Raw genomic sequence first — 21,045 nt, forward strand, 5'->3', positions numbered from 1 at the left:
AAATGCTCTCATGCACAACACAAGAGTCAGTGGGCACTGAATTTTCACCTTAAAATTCCAGCATTATCTGCTGTGTGGACAAGTCCCAGATCATGGTAGCAGGGAGAGAAACAAACTTTATTTCACAGAAGTTGGGCCAGACTCAGAAGAGCCCTGCTGACATACCAGGGGCAAGCACCATGCTCAGAACATCACCTTGTATTGGAGGTTGTGGAACAGTAAAACAATTCTGTAAAAATTTGGGTCTCTTGTATGAGACCTTTTTGTGTACTAACTTGGAAAGGGTGACTGCAGTCTGCATTTGGTGGGCAAATTTTAGGTAGGGCAGTTTAAGCTCTCTGTTCTAATACCACCACTTTAATACGCTGGGCAAAAGACACTATCTTGACTCCATGTGTTTCTTTTTGCTTTTATTACAAAATATTTTACAGTAGCTTTGATCATCAGAAATTTCAGACAAAAACTGTCATGTCTATTGGTCAGGCAGCAGCTCTAGAGCAGCACTACAGCAATGGTACATAAGTTCTATGAAGCAGTGCTGCTTTAAAGATGATCACTACCCTACAAGGGCTATTCATCTAAGCATAAGTGAATAACGACTATTTAAAATCAATAGTAAATATTTACCTGGGTTTTGTGCTCACTATGAAACATACAACCAACCTTGTTTTATATTCTCATTTCAGTGTGTAGACATGCAACTGAAATTCAAGGATTTGCACTCATTCCCAACCTTGTACAGGACATGGATTGGAAAAAAGTAAGAGCTCTGTCTCTCAAATGTTTGAGATCAGTTTCCCTACACTTAAAAACTCATTCACCATTCTTAGTGATATAGCAAGGATTTACCATTACAAGTTATACTGATGGGAAGCTTGAGAGCAACTGCCTCTTCTGGAGGGAGAACATGAACTGTGAGAGTCCAGAACTGCAACTCAGAGTTTGTCAATTTATGATTTCATATTTAAAACAAAATTTGAAGCTCATAATGAGAATCCTCAACATCTATAGGCTATACACCTTCAAGCTTATTCTAAAAAGACACCGATAACAAGGTTACAGTTAAAAACATGTAAAATACATTTATAGCTAAGAACAACCATGCTACTTATGTGCCCCTAGAACATATAGAGGCATCAGTACAGAACTGCAGCTTCAACAGCTGGATCAGTCATGGCTAATACTGTATGGTCTATTTCTGGATACAAAGAGGGGCAAGAAAAGAATTACATTTTGTTAAGCTATTCTTAGAAAGGCTTAGACTAGTATCTTACCTGTGTTCAGCAGCTGGAACAGAATATCCTGGAACAGGATCTTTTGTACCATAGTACTTTTTAATTAATGCAATTCCTGCTACAGTGTCTGTTCCTTTGAAGTTCACCAAGTGAGCTGAAGCTCCTATTCCTGCAGTCTGAAGAAGATGTGACTGTCAGTTTCCATGCCAAATACAGAAGCCTCCAGTCACCACCTAGCACTAGCTTGTAACAGGAAGACTGACTCAATTCCCACTTCACCAACATTGCCTTCATTCACTTACACTGGGAAGACACAGAAAACTTCTCCAGTCTAGTGCTCACAGTTCAGACACTGTACCCACCCCCACGCCAGACCTCCCCCTCCACACTTAGTCCAAACACAGTGTTCTGTAAATTCACAATTTCAGAGCACAACAGGGTCACAGAGGTTAACAGCCACATCTACAACTCTTCATAGTTAGGAACAATCAGACTTTTCAAATTGTTAGACAAGCAGTTTTACCTCTTGAGAAGAAACTCCTCTGTAGCCAAAGTCATGCAGTTTATATTCCAGTCCTTCCAAGCTGCCAGAAGTCTCCAGCAAATATTTGGCCAAAATCTTTTTCTGCTCTCTAGAGTTTGTAGCTACTGTGATTGGGTACCATGACTGCACAAGAATAGTCTAAAACAAAATCCATCATAATGTTAGGTGCATATTTGTTTAGAGCTTGACAATGCCCACCTGGCATTTATTCAGGCACAAAAAGGTCTATTTATTTTCAAAGTACTGATGCCTCCAACAGTTTGCTTTAGGGCTTAAGTAATTAGCCTTTATAAGGTAGGCAAGGTATTGACCTTCTCAGGAGTTATCACTAGTAAAATACTGACACACAGTTGGCCCCATCCTCCTTTCTTATGGATAAAAGTACTGCTGTGAATTTCCTGTACAATTATGATGATCCCTTGCCAGGTGAGGGAAAAAGGTCTGTGTAAGATGACTACAGAAAAGAATTAAAGCAGAAAATGAAAGTTGTCAGAGATTTCCTGTAAAGCAATACAGGATTCAACCTTTAAGTGCATTAGTATTTACTTAGAAAAAATGTGTTAAATTTCCAAAACATACCTCAATCCAATTTGTGAGCCAGTAGCACTCTGGATCTGTGTTTTCTACTGTGAAAAGAACATTTCCTCTGGGAATTACAGAGCCCTCAGGAACAGCCTTTATTTCTATGGGAAGATGGCCATCATATTTCTGTGTAAGAAACAGTGATGTTATTAAACAACAGGAAAGATTAGAATCTACAGCTCTTTTATTTAACTGCAATGGATAGAAGGCTATGAGTAAATAAAAGCTTTCTTCTTAATTTCTTTCAACTCTAAAAATAAACCCACCAGTCCAAATAAATTAAAAAATCCATATTTATCAAAAAAGGATAAAAATCATGTAACTTAAAACCCAGTCTCTTTATCAGTTGTATTCCTTGAGCAAACTGAGCCAGGAAAGCTTAAGCTTTCTATAGAAATACATAAGTTCTACCCACAGAACAAGAAATACTACTAATTTTCTTCCATGCTTCCACACGCAGTAAGCTAAAAAAAGTTCAGCTACTACCCAGATTTTTAAAAATCTACTAGTTTTGCTTAGTATAGATGTATGCTTTGTTCATTTATTACAGCAGGATCTATTTAATAACTATTTTAGAGAATATTTTCATTTCAATTACTCACTAAACATGGAGTTTTATATTGGAATGTCACTCTTTTGTCAGTCTTTTATCCCCAAAGGACTAAACATTGTGTAAAATATGCCCTTTGAAAAAGAGTAACCTGCAAATAGCAACTCTAGAAGACTAATTATAACTTTCTGACAGAGTTCTGCAAGCTGTACTAGCAATACTGAAAATGTTTTGGATGGCAATATATTTTGACAGAAAGCTGCCCATGAGATATCCTGTTAAAGGCAACAAAAATTGCATCAATTCAGAGAAATTACAGATTCATAAGTAGCACCAAAACATATTCTCCAGTACTCAACAGACATCAGAAATCTCCTCTACTTTACAGTTTAAAAGTTTGTACAAAAATGCAATAACCTGAAGCAAACTGTGTTTTTATACCACACAGGGTCTAGTTGTCAGATTTGAAGGTATATGGTTTAACAAAAGACAACAAAGCTTTCAAAAAGGCTCAAAATAATTTATTCTTGAGTCAATGAAGGCAAAAGTATAATTAAGTGAAAAAAAGACTGAACAGATCTCAGAGTTGCTGTAGGTGCTGATTTTGCCCATGGAAAAAAAGTGATATGATCATGCCATGGCTCTGTATTATAGTCTTTGGCAAAAATTTTGGATAGACTTGACTTGCACAATTCAGGACTTCCATCTCTCATCATCGATTCCTGCCAACTTCCAGCCTTTACACCAGCTCACTGATCTCCAGGAAATCCTTTTCTTTCTTCCAGCCCTTCAATACCCTATCAGTATTTACCCATTCATTTTTCTCAAGTACAAGCTGATAGGTGTACATTTCAAATTCATCCTGGCACTTCACTCACACAGCCCCTGCACCCTCCCCCTTACCCACCACACCTGAGGCAACTGAGCTAGGGAGAAAGAGTGCCAGGTGTGTGAACACACACTGGAATTCAGGGAGCACAAGCAGGGCCTCTGTGCAGAAAGGGCACACAAAGACTCCAAGACTACATACACTTCCAGTTTGAGAGCCACCAGCACATGAGATCAAGACATGAAAATCATGTTTGGGTTTTTATCTACATAAATATACACACACAATTTTAATAAGAAAACCTGACAAAGGAATAGAAATACACAGAAGGTATGCAGGAATGCTTATTTTGACTAAAACAAAAGTTGAATGGACTTAGTCAAGCCACATTACAACTCAGTGAGGACAGATAAGCAAAATTAAAAGCGTATTAATTCTGTTTATCCAAAGAGGGATCAAGCTTACTTTAACACAGATGAAAGCAGTTCACAATGTATAATGTAGCTTAAACACAAGCATGGATTGAATTCACATTTGTAGTTCTTTGAACTGGTTCCAGGTCCTCTACAAACCTCTCCATAACTCTCTTAGAAAACTGTGGGCTTATGTACCTTGCTGCCATTTGCAACACTTAGTTGACAGTCACTCTTCTCTTGCACACCCAGGGTCCACCCCAGTGGCAGGATGACATCCAGACACATTAACAAAGATGCCACCATAAAAGTACATACAATTAGGGTATCCAGGGAAATATAAATGCACAGGACTAAAAACGGGGCTTTCAAATGCCAAAAATATTCACTCACCAAAACCCACAATGAAACTAAGCATTTAATTGCTCTGCAGAGATTAGTACAGCTCTGATGAATGCTATTAGTCTGAATCTGCTGCTTTTACAGAGAAGAGATGTCTGCAATTACTCGAAGTCAAACACTTTTTTAAACAAAAGGGGAAAAGGGTAATTGTGAAAAGACTGAAGTTGAAAGGTTTTGTGTCTTGGAAGTGCTCAAGCCTTGTATTTTATAATAAAATTCAATATTCATGTCTCTGAAAAATTTACAAAACAACAGAACAAAACGTGTATTTCCTCAAACTATTTATACACCCAGGAAGTTGCAATGCTTTCTGCACTAAACACTGTAATGATTATTAGAGAAAGAAATGGAAATGATGCAGGCAACCACTGAGTGCTGTATCACACATGGAGACCTGCCAACAAGCCCCCAGTCACTCACAGGAGCTGGCTGATGGCAGCCAGAAATCCTTATTACCTGCAAAGCCACATCTGGCATCTGAAAGGATGAAAATTACTTTTCTCCAAGGAATTACAATTATATGATTATTCTTTGACAGCTGCTACTCCCTGTACACTAAACATGAAAAGCTAAATTTATCTAGTCTTTACTATCAAGATTAAAAGGAGAGAGTGTCATATTTATTCTACAGTTGATTCAGAAATCTGCCACAATGATCTCCAACTATTTTTGCAATTTTTTTACCTCTAGAATATAGTTCCATCCCTTTTCATTGAAGACATCATCTTGAAAATGCTCCCTATATACTTCTTTGGCTTCCTTGATTTTCTCTTTGGTCACCACTTTACCTGGAGTTTCAGAAACAGATTAAAGCTTAGAAACTTGCAATATTCATCAACTGATAAAATAAATAACAAAAGGGTTCAGGCACAGCAAAGTTACTATGCCTTCAATAAAGATATGAAGACAGTGTCAAATGCAGAATGTTTAAACCAAACTTTAATTTATTATACAGATTAGAATGCTCAAGAAACCATGAGGGTAAAATACACTTGTGGTTTGCAGATGACTCAGGAAAATTTTGAGATTATTACTCTTTTACGACGGTCAAAAACCAGTCAAGAGGTTTAACAGCAGTGCTTTTCACAGAGGAATGTGTTGATTGTGCAAGCTGGTACATGCAGCAAGGGCATATCTAGCACAAGGGTTAAGCTATTCCAGGGAGAATCCCCATGGAGAGACTTTGCAACCAACCTTTGACTGACCACTTGTTAAGTTCTTAGCAGACTAACCACATTATTTGAATAAGCATGCTGCTGCTTAAGGCCAGTCATCTACCTTAGAGAACAACCCTCAGATTGCTAAAGACAAAAGAAACAAAATTATCAAGTGTTTTGATTATAATAGAATTTCAATCTTTGGTGGAATTGGCAGAGATGTCTATTGGATCAAGACAAAATCACATAAGATGTATGACTAAAGTATTCCTTTAAAGCTTGGCAGAAGGCAACATGCACTTAGGTCAGAACAGGTGATATTTGTACATAAGGCAAAAAAGATTTTAAACAGCACCAAGGAATTTTCAGATGTTACTTTTAAAATTATCACTATAAAAATCACTTTCACATGTAGCTGCCATACTCAATGATCTAAGTTGAGGGCCATCAAAAATTTAGGGAAAATTAAAATTTAAGGAAATTTAAAATCATTATTGGTTTACACAGTAAACAAACCAGCAAATACAGAACTCAAGTTAATGCTCAAAATGCAAAATGTGTTTTCCATCAAATCTTCTCTGCTTTTGAGTCTATGCACAGCTTTGGCCTCTTTCCATTTGTTTCAATTTTGCTCACTGAAGTTGCAACATGAACACCTTTTCATTTCTAATACACCACTGGCATAAATAAAGGTAATAGAGAGGTGTCTGGATTAAGAAGTTAATACCAGTTTATGAGGGTGGACAACTTTTTCACAATCACATAAATAAGATATTATGCATGTCACTACTTGTGGTCTATCAGCATAACCTGGAATTGTTTCAACTGTAAGACTACGAGCTAGAGAAAAAGATAGATATTTAATTAGAGAAAAGGTTTTACTGGAATTTGAGAGAGTTACCTTTTAAATATTTATTCAGAATGTACTGCAAGCCATAAAATACTGTTTCTTCATATTTCACTTTCTTTAATTTGGAATTTTCAGTCTTCTTTTCACGACATTCAAAGTAGGAATATACTTTGCTTGTGTTCGGTGGATATTGCTTGTAGTGTGTAACCTACATCAAGAAAAACTTCAGTAAGAACTCAAAACATCACTACAAAGCACAAGAGAAATAATATTTATACATTAAAGCTTAAAAGTAACTCCCAGCTCTTCTGGACTGCGGTTATTTATCCATTCACATTCTACACAAGTATTCACAGAATTTCCAGGTTTTTAACCCCCTCCAATTTTCAGTTCAAAAGACTGACTTCCCTCTGTTATTCCCTGCTGCTTTAAGTCTTCTTTCCCCAGGTTAACCTCCCCTCCCCTGATACCTGGCTTTGATTAACTGGGAATGACACTGGCTAGCATTTTAGGAGCAGCACTGAACACCAAGGTGCCAGGTCAGTTCTTGCTCTGCCACACTTTGGCCAAGCCTAACAGCTCCAGGAAGCACAAAATTCCATGCCACCACCAAACACCTGCTTGTATTTGACTTCAGTTTTGAAGGCTTCCATCCCACAGCTCAGATAAAAGCCACCCAGACCGAAGAAGGCAGTGGCAATGGCCTTTACCCAAGTGTCCCATTCCCATCAGCAGAGTGGGTCTCTCAAACCCTGGTTACAGCAAAGCCAGTTTACAAACCTGTTACTGTCAGTAATGCTGCCAAAATCTACCTGAGCTTTGTACCTCCCTACAAAGTTGGCTAGATGGGCTTTTTTTGAAAAAAATCACATAAAGGAAGCATGAGGAGTTGCTGCCTGTGTGTTTTACATGAAAACTGGCCATGTAACACACAATGTTATGCTAAATTCAACTATTACAGCTTTTCAGAGCTCCTCATAGTAAATCTAGCCAGAAATTTACTTTCAGTAATAACAGCATTTGAAATAAATACACTCTAAACACCCAAAACCTGCAAAATTTTATCTTCCAATGTGTAAAAAGCAAACTCCATGCAAAATCCTTAATTCCATACTGAACAAAAAGAATACACAAGGATGTAAACTTCGCACTATCAATGTTTAAATTACAGAATATACAAATCAAGGTAAAGTATCCTCAAACGAAGGTATCAAGAGTTTTCTTAAATTATGATGGAAAGTCTGTGACTAAGTCTATACATTCCATAAGGAAAAACTGTTCCTACAACTGAGAAAGCAGCACTGTACATCAGAACAAAATTCAAATGGTTGGAAACTCATGTCTGAATTTTTTTCAAACTCCCATGTTTACAGGTTAGAGTATGAATTCATTATATGTGCCTTGCTGTTACTTACCCAAAACCTTAAAATTTTCTGTTTCTAATACCACAAGGAATTGGAAAAGGGATAGTTTTACTGTTTCTCCTTTCTTGCCCTGATTTTTTAAACATATCTCCCACATTCTCCAAGAAAAATATTTGAAGGTTGCGTTACCTGTATTCCTAAAACTGTATGTTAAAGGATTTTAAAAAGACAGTTTCCTTTCTCCTCTCAAATGTCCTTTAAATTTAGTATTTCGCTCAGACTGGACAATGAACTACTCCACTGAATTTTTTGGTTCTCCTATACCAGCACAAGGCTGTTATGGTTGTGTTTCCAATGCTGCAAGGAAACATTCAAGAAAGGTCAATTTAAAGATCATTCTATTGTCTTTGCTTGTATGAGGTTTACAAGGCCAATCAAATAAAACCCAAGCTTGTCATTGCAAGTTTTCTGCCCCGACTTCAAACAAAGCATGGCACCACAGGCATTAAATGGAGCACGAACCTATTCTGTTACAATTCCACAGCCACTCAAAAGCAGAATGCCTAAGAGTAGCAATGTTAGACCCAAAGACAAAACCTGGCTTTTAGATTTAGTTCTAGCTATTAATAAACGTCTCACTTCACAAATTACAACATGCCCTCCTCTAGTTCTACGCAGAACTTCCAAGAACTACATCACACTGCCAGCTCAAAGAAAACTCTCTGCATGATATCATCGCATTTAAAGGAAAACAAAATCCCTGCACAAAATAAAACACACACACACCATCCTCTCTTCTTTACTATGGAGCAGACAAAAATAGGCTCCATTTGACATGTCTAACTAGTGGGTGCATGAACACACACACATATATGTATACAAATCCTTTACAAGAAATTGTATTAAATGCACTCTGAGAAAAAGATCCTGTAACAAATCCTTAGAATGCTCATGCGCTGTAAAGACACAGAGAGTGGGAACTCCTCCCTTCCCACTGGTGCCACCAAGATAAGTTACAGCAATGTCATGAAAAATTTCACTCAGTTTTACTGCTGGTACTGGACTTTTGAGTTTGTGATTTCAGAGTAAAGGCTCGACACAGAGCTCAGCAGCTGCAAGTGTACACAGCACATGTCCCAAACAGGACCAATTCCCCAAATGAATATCTCAATTCCTTGTGGCAAGCTTGAGAGCAAACCAAAGCAATGCTGCTGTTCTCATCACAACAGTTCAAACAATGAAAACTTGCACAAGATAGGATACTCAGGCTTCTTTTAAAAAGTTCATACAACTTACCAACTATGGGCAAGTTACTGAAGCCAACACCTATATTGTAAAAAAAAATCTGTCATCTTCTGCTCACATCTTGAAAATATATTCGACTTTGACAGTTCAAAGGCATCTCTTCCTGCTACGTGTTTCTCTCTGTCAAAATGGTAACATGCCCAAATTAGCTTAGGGTGCACAGTGCACCCACTGAGTTGGTGTCACCTTTTCTTATTGCATTTAAGTACATTCCTTTCAGGAACTTATTCTAGCTCTTTGAAGCATGATCACAAAACACAGTGCTCTGGCTGCAAAGAAGAACTTGAGAGCTGAAGTCAGGCTGAAATGTTAACAGATTTATCCTTTATATGGCATGCCTGGGGACACAGCTCCTCCCAACTACCTTGCTGACAGTTTCAACCCAAAAAACCCCCATTCAAGTTTCTCAAACATTGCATCACAGGTTTAGCTATCTTTTCTGACATACGATTAGATCTTAACCTGAACATACATACTAGCTAGTGTCCAGAAGATAGTTACTTCTAGGATTAAAACATATAGGAAAGTTTTGTGTTTTACAGAAATATAATTTTATTAAGTTGCTGTAAGTACTTGAAGGAGATAAGGAACTAACTTTGCAAGTCACACGTGTAGTATTCAATTATATTCTTCACACATTAGAATCTATTTAAACAGTTAAAAAATACACATCCCTGGCAATTAAAATATTTACATCTGAGCAAACCTTACAGCTGTAATTTTAAAGATACTTCTTTCGACATTCCACAAAGCTGTTAGTTTTACCTATAAAACTGAGACACCCTTTTAAATACTACTCAATATTTAAAGGCACAATCACAATCTTAAAAGTACCACACTTTCCTACCACTGGTTACTTGAAGGGGGGCTTGTAAAAAAGATGTGGACACACTTTTTAGCAGGGCCTGTAGCAACAGGACAAGGAGTGATGTTTTAAATGAAAGGAGGGTAGATTCAGACTAGATGTAATAATTTTTTTGTAATGAAGTTAGTGAAACACTGGAGCAGGTTGCCCACAAGCTAATAGATGACCCACCCCAGGAAACTCTCAAGGTCAGGTTGGATGGGGCTTTGAGCAAACTGGTCTAGTTGAAGATGTCCCTGCTCATTGCAAAGGGGCTGGACTAGATTGCCTTTGAAGATCCCTTTCAACCCAAACTATTCTTTCATTCATGTTGTATAGGTGTGCAAGAAGTTAAGCACAAGACCTACAACCCCTGCTGAGTTGTCTGGCCATCTGTTTTGCTCCCAAGCCCTCAGACAGGGCACCATACTTATCAGAATATCTGCCACAAAATGTCACAGCAGCTGATTGTATTAGCTGTCATTTCTGAGCTTCTATGACATGGGGAAATAACACCCATCTGCCATAGTGGTGGTCAGAAGGTTTGGCATGTAGTGAAATGCCTAGTGGTAAAAAAAGTGTGAAAAAAGGTCAAGATCTAGGAGTGGGAACAGTTCACAGAAGACACAAAGAATGCAACTGAAAACAAAAGAAATCAACCAACAAGAAAAAAACCTGACACAACACTATAAGGCACTTGGACAATGAAAACTATGCTTCAAAAAATGCCTGATCTTTCTTTGTTGTCTGATGAAGACTCGCATACTTCTGTATCCTAAAAGAGACTAGAAAAAACAACCAGAGGCAATGTACAATATTTGATATTAAATTTTATGTGGCTTAAGAGATTAAGGCAGCATTGATAACTCTATGCTTTAGTTGGGGGATGACAAAGGCAGGACTTGTACAGATGAGCTCTTGATAAGCAGGAGTGACTATAAATTCAGTAGGAAAGCCCTTCTCTTCAGGAAGGAAAAAAACCTCTAACCAACAAACAGAAAAGCAAACAAAAGCCTCTACTGGGATTAAGAGACCCTTACAAGAAAACAACTCACCCAAGCATCTTCAAAGGTCTTTTGATGTTCAGTTCAAAGGCTGTAGTTTAGGTTTTGTCTATAAAACATATGACAAGCAGCCTTGGCACTACTACCTACAAGATTATGTACTATGACTGAAATAGAGCACTTTTATTCCAGTTGTGATAGCTCCTTATTTGGTTTAATGCAAATAAAGGTATATTCTGAACAAAGAGTACTTTCAACAAGGACCACATCTATTTAAGTAAATCAAATTTTTTGCAGAAAAAAACACGAACCACAAATTGCATATAGATAATAAAAAAACACCCCAAACATTAAGAGTTAAATTTTAAGAAAAATGAATTAATGAGTATTCATCATAAAATAGGAATGACTGAGGTAAATGCTGCATTTTTCTAAGCTAGATAAGAAGATATTTGACATAAAAATATAAATATTCTTATAATCTACAAGCTTTGTTGTATAGGATATTGTGACAAACTTTAAAAGGTTATTTAAGCCTATGCATTTCAACCATTTCAAAACATGGGAAAAATAGAGAGGACGTGAGAAGTCAGGTGTGGCCACAATCTCCATTGGTGCTAATTCCTGATGCTCCCCTAGGTCAGATGCCAACATGAACCATCAGAAAGATGCTTCCATGCCCTGTCTACAGTGGAGAAAGCAAACCCCCAAACATTTACCCAGCAGGATCTTGCCTGTACGGTAACTCTCACATGATAAAAAGACACCAGTTCAAGTAAGACAGTATTTGAACTTTCTGGAGCTGTTTTGAAAAATCCTTAGTGCTAAATGGGTACAGAATAACCTGGTCACTGAACCCAGGGTGCCACATAGCCACAGCCATGAAGACTCAGAGGGACAGGGGGCAGGTCAAGCACAAGCAGCATGGCCTGGACTCTGGGCTGCCTGGCCAGGACACTGCAGTCTGCAGCACCAAAGCAAGGCTTGGTCACTGGACTGCAAAGCCTTGATCTGCAAGAGACATTTAGGGGATCCTCACCCCCAGTATGCCTTACTGAGTTAGTTTTAGTGCAGTGGTACTGCTGGTATTTACACCAGGGAGACTTCTGCAAAGCACCCAAGACCTCCATGAGTTTTGGTATTACATATTATTTACAAACATTATGGAAAGAGGCCATGGGATGAAATACTGCATTGCCTAAACCTCTAGGAGATTTAGCCAACAGAGCAGCTAAAAGCAAAGTTTGCCAGCAACCTACACGGAAAACATTATTAGCAACAGTGATGAGGTGAACCAGGACTTGGAGGAAAGGGACTGCTTTATCAGATATACCTCACTGAGATTAAATAATCAACAGCAACAATGAGGAGGTGAACCAGGACTCGGGAGCAAAGGGACTGCTCCATCAGATATACCTCACTGAGATTAAATAATCAACAGCAGTGATAAAGCATTGTGAGCCTCTTCAGAAAAAAACCCAACACAACTGTGACTAACAGTTATATTCAACAGGGATGTTTGGCAGCATTCAAGCAATCACAGAAGCAATGCACACCACAACAGTGGAAATGAAAACCAAACCAAAGCTGGTACAATCAAATGATAAATTTGTTTGAACAAGAGAGGAAATGCCACAAAAATCAATGTTTAATGATTCAAGAGAAAGGGCATCCAACAACAGCAGGTAAAGTGCAAGACATTCTTGAGTGAGTTTAAAAAAAAAAAAAGCTAAGAGTCAAGTAGAATCTTACAATTTTGATTATACAAACTTCAGATTACCATAAGGCAAAAAAAAAGCCTTAGAGACTCCAGGCCCCTTAATAGAATGCATAAGATTGAGACAATGTTCAAGAACCAAAGTGAGAATATTGGGAGATATCAGCTCTTATGAGATGAGAGAGGTAAGCTAATGGAGGTTATGACTGAAGGATGACCTTGTACCACTTCTAATGTCTCCATATTCGAGTTCATCTGTCATTTCTTATATGTGTATTGAAAAATAAGAGGACCAGAGATGAGGAAAAAGAAGTTAAGAGACCAGTCAGTACTATGAAAAATAAGGAAAGCACATGCAAGCAACTGAATTCCTATGGAAGCTGCACATTATCAGCAGAGATGCTACACATGACCAGGTTCCACATTCATTTAAACCATAAGCTCAAGTGTAAGCAGTAAAACTGAATGTGTTCTAATTTTCTCAGACAAAACACAGTGCTTAAAAACAGCTACATTTCGCAGTAGATTACTTTACCACTAAAGACTTTCGTGGTTTTTGTTGTGGTTTAACCCCAATTGGCAACCAAGCCCCAAATGCCACTCACTCACTCCTCCCAGCAAGACGGGAGAGAATCCAAAGGGTGAAAGTGGAAAACTCATGGTTTGGGATACAGACAGTTTAACAGGGAAAGCAAAACTTCTCTGCATGAAAGCAAAGCAGAACAGAGAATTCATTCATCACTTCCCATGGGCAGACAGGTGTTCTGGCATTCCCAAAAAAGCAGGGCTCCAGCCTGTGTACTGGGGAAGACAAATGCCACTACTCCAAATGTTCCTCCTTTTACTCCTTCCCCCAGCTTTCTACACTAAGCATGATGACACGTGGTATGGAATATCCCTTGGGTCAGCTGGGGTCAGCTGTCCTGGTGTCCCCTCCCAGCTTCTTGTGCACCCCCAGCCTCCTTGCTGGTGGGATGGTGTATGGGGCAGAAAAGGCCTTGACTCTGTGCAGGACCTACTCAGCAAAATTAAAAATATCCCTGAATTATCAGCATTGTTTTCAACACAAATCCAAAACACAGCCTCATACCAGCTACTAGGAAGAAAATTAACTCCACCTCCGTCAAGCCATCAGTTTTACATCCAAGATTATCACAAAAGAGATGACAAAATGCCTTATGTTTACTGTCTACACATTTGTCACTAGTCCGCTGTACTACTGCACATGCTGCACTAAGTTTCCTGTTCCTTAATGAAAAACATTCACCTTTTCAGCAATGAAAGCTGCAGTGGTTCTAGAAAGGTTGCTTCCCATTAATTTAAAAATTGTCTGAATACTGTACAGTGCCAGTGCTCCTTTCAAGCAATGGTGTCTTGGGGTTTGTAACAGGACCATGCAAATCAAAACTTGGAAAATAATGAACCTAGAGAGTGTGGAGATTGTGTCTTACAATGAGTGTCGAGCCACACGCTTCCGATGCTTTCCACTGGCAGAGTTACAGGAGATAACACACTCACACTTCCACCACAAGATTTTAATTAAGAGAAAAAAAAATAAATATGGGCTGCTGTAAAGAATATTTTGCCGTCATTAAGTACTAGTCAAATCCAGTAGGCTAAAGAGTACTCATGTTTCTTCCTCACATACCTCTAGTCTTCTATATAAAGAATATACAGGCAGTCAGATCCTAGAATAAACACAGACTCACATGAAGTGCTTCAGAAGTCAGTGCTCTCCTACATCCACGCAGAGTAAAAAGTCATCAGAAGTGACAAATACTTAAAATTCAAATGTAAGGCATAGAGAATTAAAACATACATTTTGGGTTTCCTTGAAGCATCCAAAAAGAAATTAATTCTGAAACAGATCTCATTTACAGTCTAGATAGCAAGTCAGTTCCTCCTAAGAGGTAATTGCATGGCAGCTTATTATAACTATCAGCTTAATTACAAAACATGCCAAGCAACAGTAATAGATCTCATTGGCAAAAGCAAAATAAGCTATTATTACTCCAGCAAACAAGGTTCAGTCAATAGCCTTTCCCCACTTGTAGCTCGTGGTCCATCCAACCCAGGCCTGGTCCGTGCCAGCCACGGCTGCCTTCCCACTGAACAACACAGCTCGGCCAAGCTGATCCTCTCTATACATTTCAGATTACCTATACTCTGGAATATTTACTGCCTGTGCAGAAATAAACAAATATAGGCTAAACAGAGCACTGGGAATCAGAGAGAAAGAAAATGCAGAGGAGGTGTGTCAACGACATCAGACAAATGAGACACTGAGGGGCAAGGACCCTTTCACTGGGAAAGGACAGAGAGTGAACAGAGCCCCACTGTCACAGAGGGGCAAGGCTGCTATAGAGTATTGCATAATGTATACACAGCTAGCTGTATAAATTGTGTCTTGCTATAGACCAAGACATCACACAACACCGTCATTTTCAAGGAGCCAGCTGATACCCCCTCACTTGCAGCAATCAATGGGGACTTGGACTTCAGCAGAAAACTTCACTAGGATAAATGCCATTGCTATAGTGCACATAAAAACACTGAGGTTCCCCAGATAACACTGCATTGATGAATCTCTTAAGAGTCCCACAATCAGAATAATTAAAAAGACTGCTGTTACTTATCAGCCTGCTGCACACACACTACACCAAATGCCCATGCCCAGACTCTGAGGGGATGGTATAAAATTCCCAGCATACAGGAGGAAGTATACTTTTGGGGGATTTGTAAAAGCTGAAGAATACAGAACAAAGGACACAGGAAGAAGAATCTAAGTGATGCAAAAACATTTATCTTGTTATGGGGTTTAGAGATAAACTGTATCATTTGAAGCCCAGCCCCAAAATTCGGGAGCACTTGTACAACTGAGTAAGCTCCAGTCTATAACAGAAGCTCGGTACTGGAACCAGTGCATATTCACCCACTGGGAACTACTCCTGTCTAGAAATATTCACTTTACTAGCAATCAGCATGACACTCAGCAGTTTTTCAAAAACACTTGAAAGATTTTGAAACTGAGTATTTAATAATCTCTACTGTTTAAGAGGAAATGTCCTATGACGCACATACAGACAGGAAAATAGTGCAGAAGGAGGGGAGGCTGGAAAGGCTCTCAACAGACAAATCTTTGCCTACTGAATTACTTTGTTTCTGAAATTGTGTAGGCACTAAACCAGTAATGAGTTGGTTTTTTCACCCCAAACTTCCAGCTACACCAACAGAGACACTGGAGCTAGTACTCAAACAAACAAGTTGTGGCAGACATGACCCTGAGATGCCACAACTTTTTTCTGATGGACAACTGCCCAAGCTAGGGTTGTACCACTCACTATGGTCTGCAGGTACTTTTTCTTTTACAGTTGTTTATTTCTTTGTCATTTTTGTCACCAACATTAGCTTGTATGGACTGGCATCTACTACAATTAGATCACCATGTAAACTTCTGAGCTGATCCATGTTTTTTCTCAGTCTAAATGTTATGTAAAGACAGTTCTGCATACACAAACAAATGCTACAGTTGTGGATACAGCAGAACTATCTCAACAAAATAAAATGAAAAGAAAACATTCCCCAATCAACTCTCACAGTTGTTTTAATTGCTAATAAGTGTTTGGTTACTCCTGTAAAAAGCTTGACACTGCAAACTACCAGATATTTTAGTGCAATTTTACTGAAAGTGCTCTCACTAAGTGTGTTTCATTGATTAGGAAACAACGGTATCATCCAGGGAGAAGATAAGTGATGTTTGCTCATATTACCCAACAAGATAAAAGCAGCTACTTGTTTAAGCATTGTTCAGACACTGGAATTCCCAAGATTTGGAAGAAAGCATATGGAAAGACAGACAATTTGAATAGCCCTAACAAAGGAACTGAGGGGGGCAACTGCTCTAAATATAATACAAAATGCTCCTAAGCTGTCACAGAAAACCTCATCCAAATTTGGTTTTAAACTGGGAATAAAAAAAAAAGGAGAAAAAAAAAGAACACCTCAGACCTTTATTTGACCTCTTTAAGATTTCTACCACTCCTGGAATGTCACCAAGTCATCCATACTATGAGACAGCAAACAAAACAGAAGCAAACTGGTTTCATGTCACTCCAGTGTGCTGTACTACCACCAATCCTTGAGCACACCCAGAGAATTTAGGAAAAGTAGTGTGCAACTCAGATTTGAAGTAGCTACTGTTTTAACCCAGACCTGCAGTATTTAATGTGATCAGTCTCAGACATGGAAAAAAGTGTAACTTCCGTATTTGAATAAGTTAGATAACAAACACTTAAACCTGGTTCATAAGGAGCACTGCAGTCAGATTACACCGGAATGGAAGCAGCTTTGCAAGCCCTCAGTCGCAGCGTCAGGATGCCCTGACTGAGCTGCTCCAAGATTTACCAGCATCTCCCCACCTTCCAAAACTCCTTCCCACAAACAGCAACACTAGCTGTTAACTTTCTTTATGTCTTGATGTAACTTGTAGTAATAATAATGAAATAATAGTAAAATTAATAATATCACCACAAGTCAGCAGCTACTGAGGTTTGTACTTTGGTAGTTACTCAGTAACGAGACCTGATCACAACACAGCTTTGCTTTTTCTATTCCTCTATGCAGAAGCACCCTCATCCCTGAAAACTCATCCCAGCATCCCAACGTTCAAAGAGCTAAAACACAACAAACGCTTTACAACGACAACCAGCACCGTTCCTGCAGTTTTGCTCAGGCCACCAACAACCTCGTCGACACTGAAGGAAAGGAGCGAGCCTGGCAGCCTCGGGGCCGCCGCAGGCCGGCTGTGCCCCGGCGCGGGGCTGAGGGCGCAGGGCCGCTGCCCGGCCCGGCACAGCGAGGAGCCGCCGGGGCACGCAGCACCGGCTGGGAGCGCGGACAGGGCGCCTGCACTTTGTCACTGCTGTCAGCCCCGCTATTTCCAAGAAACGCAGGGAGGGCCGTGCGGCGCGCCGCTCCCTCCGAGCCCTGCCGAGCGAATGTGACACCGCAGCGGCCGGCAGCGAAGCACGGGGCTCGAAAACACGGGGTTTGTGCCAGCCGGCTCCCGGAGCGCGCTGCATCACCGCCCGGCGCTCAGCCGCGGGCGGCGAGCGGAGCAGAGCGGGAGGAGGAAGGCGCGACTGCCCCGCGGCAGCGCCGTGCGCGCCCTCCCGACCCCGGCCGGCGCGGGGGGCGNNNNCACTTTCTTTTCTGGCCCCGCAGCCGCCCCGGCCGCGCGGCCCCGGCACCCCGCGGGGGCGGCTCGGGGCGGCCGGGGGCGCAAGGGGCAGCCCCGGCCAGGCCTGCGCCGTGCCCCCCGCACCGCCCGCGAGAGGCCGGGCACCCTCGCTGGCGCCCCGGGGGCTCTCCCAGCCCCACCAGGCGGGCAGGGGGCCGGTGGCGGCGGGACCGGCCTGGCTCGGCGTCCCGCGGATGGCGCGCACCGGCGGGTCCGGTGTCCGCAGAGGTGACCCCCTCTCTCCCGCCCGACTGTCCGTGCCCACCTTGTAGGAGTCGGTGGCGAGGAGGATGTTGAACTCGGCTCCCGCCGCAGCACACTCCATGTCGCCGAGCCCCGGGAGGCGCCGCCGCCCGCACGGACAGAACCGGGCTCCGCCGCCACCGCCGGCGTTTTGAGCGGGGGGAGCACGGAGGGAGGGGCGGGGCGGAAGCAGGGGACCGCGGCCTGGGCGGGCGCGCGCGGCCACGCCGATTGGCTGGGCCCCTCTGCCACCGAGGGCGGTGCCGTGACGTCACCGAGAGATGGGCGGGGCCGGAGCGCCGCGGGGTCTCTGATTGGCCCCGCCGCTGGCCGGTGCAGGGGGAGGGGCGGGCGGGGAGCGTCCCGCGCCGCACGTTCTCTTTCATTGGGGTTTGGGCGGGGCCGGCTCGGTGACGTCACCGCGCCACGGGCGAGCGCCCTCTGGCGGCGGCCGGCGGCGCGCGCTCGGCCGAACGGGCGGTGGGGCCGAGGCGGGCGGGGGCGGCGCGCGTGCGCGGAGCGGGCCCGGTTTCGCTTCTCGGCGGCCGCGGTTCCGGGAAAGGGGAGGCGGCCCCGGGACCGGCACCGGGACCGGGACCGGGACCGGGACCGGGACCGGGACCGGCCCCGCGGGGGAACCCCGCCCGCACCCGCTCCCGGCCGCGCCGAGCTCCAGGGCAGCCGCTGCGCCCTGCGGTCCCTCGTACCGGGACCTGATGCCCGTGTGGGAAGGGACGTCCCGGCCTTCCCGGGCGCCCAGCTCTCCATCCACCCCCGCTCCGATGTTCGGCGCCCGCTGCCTCAGCGGAAGAACGTGACACTTTTTGAGGGAAAATATTTCCGAGCGTTCTTTAAAGTTGCTGTAGATCAGGGATTACATATGAAGTTACACCTGCTGCTCGGCGCGGTGGTGTTCGGTCAGAGGGGGACTGAATACCCCAAAGGTCTTTTCCAGCCTAAGGGAGCTGTGAGTCCGTGAGCTGTTCTGAGACAAGAGAACCCTCCTTTGGAGCAAGCAGCAAATAGAGTTCCTGTCACAGCCATGGCTCGTCCACACCTGCAAGATTGTCTCCCTCTCTGCTAATCAGGCATATGGAAAAATAACTAACTATTAACAATGCTGAACTACTGCATTTAAAAAAAAAAAAAAAGGCTGCTCGGTTAGCCTTTTCTGTAAAACCACTGGAGAATTAAAACTTAGGTTGTTGTTTGATCATATACAAACCCATAAATTGTACAACTGCTGTTTATTAATATGATTCAGACACATTGGGTTTCACCACCAGATTTTGATAGAAATAAGAATATCCAAAAAAAAAAAAAAAGAGCAAAGAGTAAGGTTAAGAGATCTATCAGATTTTGATAGAAATAAGAATGTCCAAAAAAAAAAAAGAGCAAAGAGTAAGGTTAAGAGATCTAGGAATGAGATCTAGGTATTTCTGACATCCTTCTGTATAGATCCTGGTGTATCCATAACGTCCCTGTGAGCCACATTAATTTGATTACCCTCGTGAGTCCCTGTTGACCTCAGCCTGCTCTTGTTTTATGCCATTCCATGAGAGAAAAGCACCAGGTTTATATCTATAAATATATATACTTTTCCCAGAGAGGCTGGGGGGTTTCCCTTGCTGGAGATACTCAGTGCCCATCCAGCCACAATCCTGTGAGAGCTGTGTGCTCTGGGCTGGCCATCTTGTTTGAGTACTGTTTTCCACCAAAATCTGCAAATAGCAATGGTAATTGCTGTTATTGCTGTTAGCCACCATGAACTTGCAACTAATTCTTGTCTTAGATGTTCTGCTTGCTTTTGTTCAGTCTCATGGACACAAAGTTATCTTCGTACCATAACTTCCCCATCAGAGCAAAAAAAAAATTAATTTCAATTTTCTTTCCAAGATTTCACTGTAGCTCTTCCCCTTTTTATCTCTGCTTGTTTGTTGCTGCATAGACAACCCAGTCTGCTCTCTTCCACTGGCAAGACTGATCTAGAAGTGCTTGCTACTTTAGAAAGCTGCTCTACCTTTTTCACATCCCTCTTAAATAAAAAATTATTTTTTAAAAATTGTCCGGACTTAACTCTTCCTTAGTTCCTTCTGAGGATTCCTTTTGTGGAGTTTCTCATCAATGTGACAACACAATCATGGGACAATTTGAAATTTTCTTTATATGCAAATCTCCCATGTTTTGTCACAAGATTTTCTTCTGTGGTGTCACACCAGGACTTTGCCCCTTAACACATCCTCTGTCTGTGTTATCTGTCCTTATCTTTTTCATGGTGAAATCTCTCTGCTGCAAGGGACAAAGCCTAATTTATTTATTTAAAATTCTGCTTTAATATAAAGCTGATTAGTAAAAAGCAAAAGTTATTTTATCAGATCAGTCTTTTATCTAAACTTTCGCAAGAAATTGGAAAAGTCAGAAAAATACTACAGGGGGGGGGTTTGTTTTGTTTTTAAATGGCATTTCTCACCACAGAATTCTGCTGATCTATTTCCAAGCCTTCAATAGAATAATTAATGATGATTTGCTCAGACAGAATTTTTGTCAGCACCTTGTTCCCCCTCCTGTAAGGTGCTCTTTCTGGCACCTTACATTCTGCCAGATCTTGAATAATGGTTTAATTTAGCTCATATGAACATATCTTAAGTTGTATCTATAATGAAATATTGTAAAGTTAGGGCATTTCAGAGTATTAATAGAAAATGGTACTATGCTAAACAGAACTATACGAAATCACTATTGGTTAATGAGGAGAACATATTTTAAG

The 21,045-nt window shown here is 41.5% G+C and overlaps 1 protein-coding gene across 2 annotated transcripts in view; it reads right to left on the minus strand.

Annotated features, from left to right (window-relative positions):
* The window catches only part of NAMPT (nicotinamide phosphoribosyltransferase), a 31,156-nt gene extending 12,699 nt beyond the window's left edge, over positions 1 to 18,457 (minus strand). For both annotated transcript variants that reach the window (XM_039723689.1, XM_039723688.1), the window contains exons 1-6: positions 18,301 to 18,457; positions 6,614 to 6,770; positions 5,240 to 5,343; positions 2,359 to 2,487; positions 1,759 to 1,917; positions 1,275 to 1,411 (exon numbers count right to left, since the gene is read on the minus strand). In XM_039723689.1, the coding sequence (XP_039579623.1) occupies positions 1,275 to 1,411; positions 1,759 to 1,917; positions 2,359 to 2,487; positions 5,240 to 5,343; positions 6,614 to 6,770; positions 18,301 to 18,360 (746 nt within the window). In that variant the 5' untranslated portion in view covers positions 18,361 to 18,457. The remainder of the gene's footprint in view (positions 1 to 1,274; positions 1,412 to 1,758; positions 1,918 to 2,358; positions 2,488 to 5,239; positions 5,344 to 6,613; positions 6,771 to 18,300) is intronic.
* Positions 18,458 to 21,045: the final 2,588 nt, after the last annotated feature.

The sequence above is a fragment of the Passer montanus genome, unplaced genomic scaffold (assembly GCF_014805655.1).
Source record: "Passer montanus isolate IOZ18808 unplaced genomic scaffold, ASM1480565v1 scaffold50, whole genome shotgun sequence".
Classification (NCBI taxonomy): domain Eukaryota; kingdom Metazoa; phylum Chordata; class Aves; order Passeriformes; family Passeridae; genus Passer; species Passer montanus.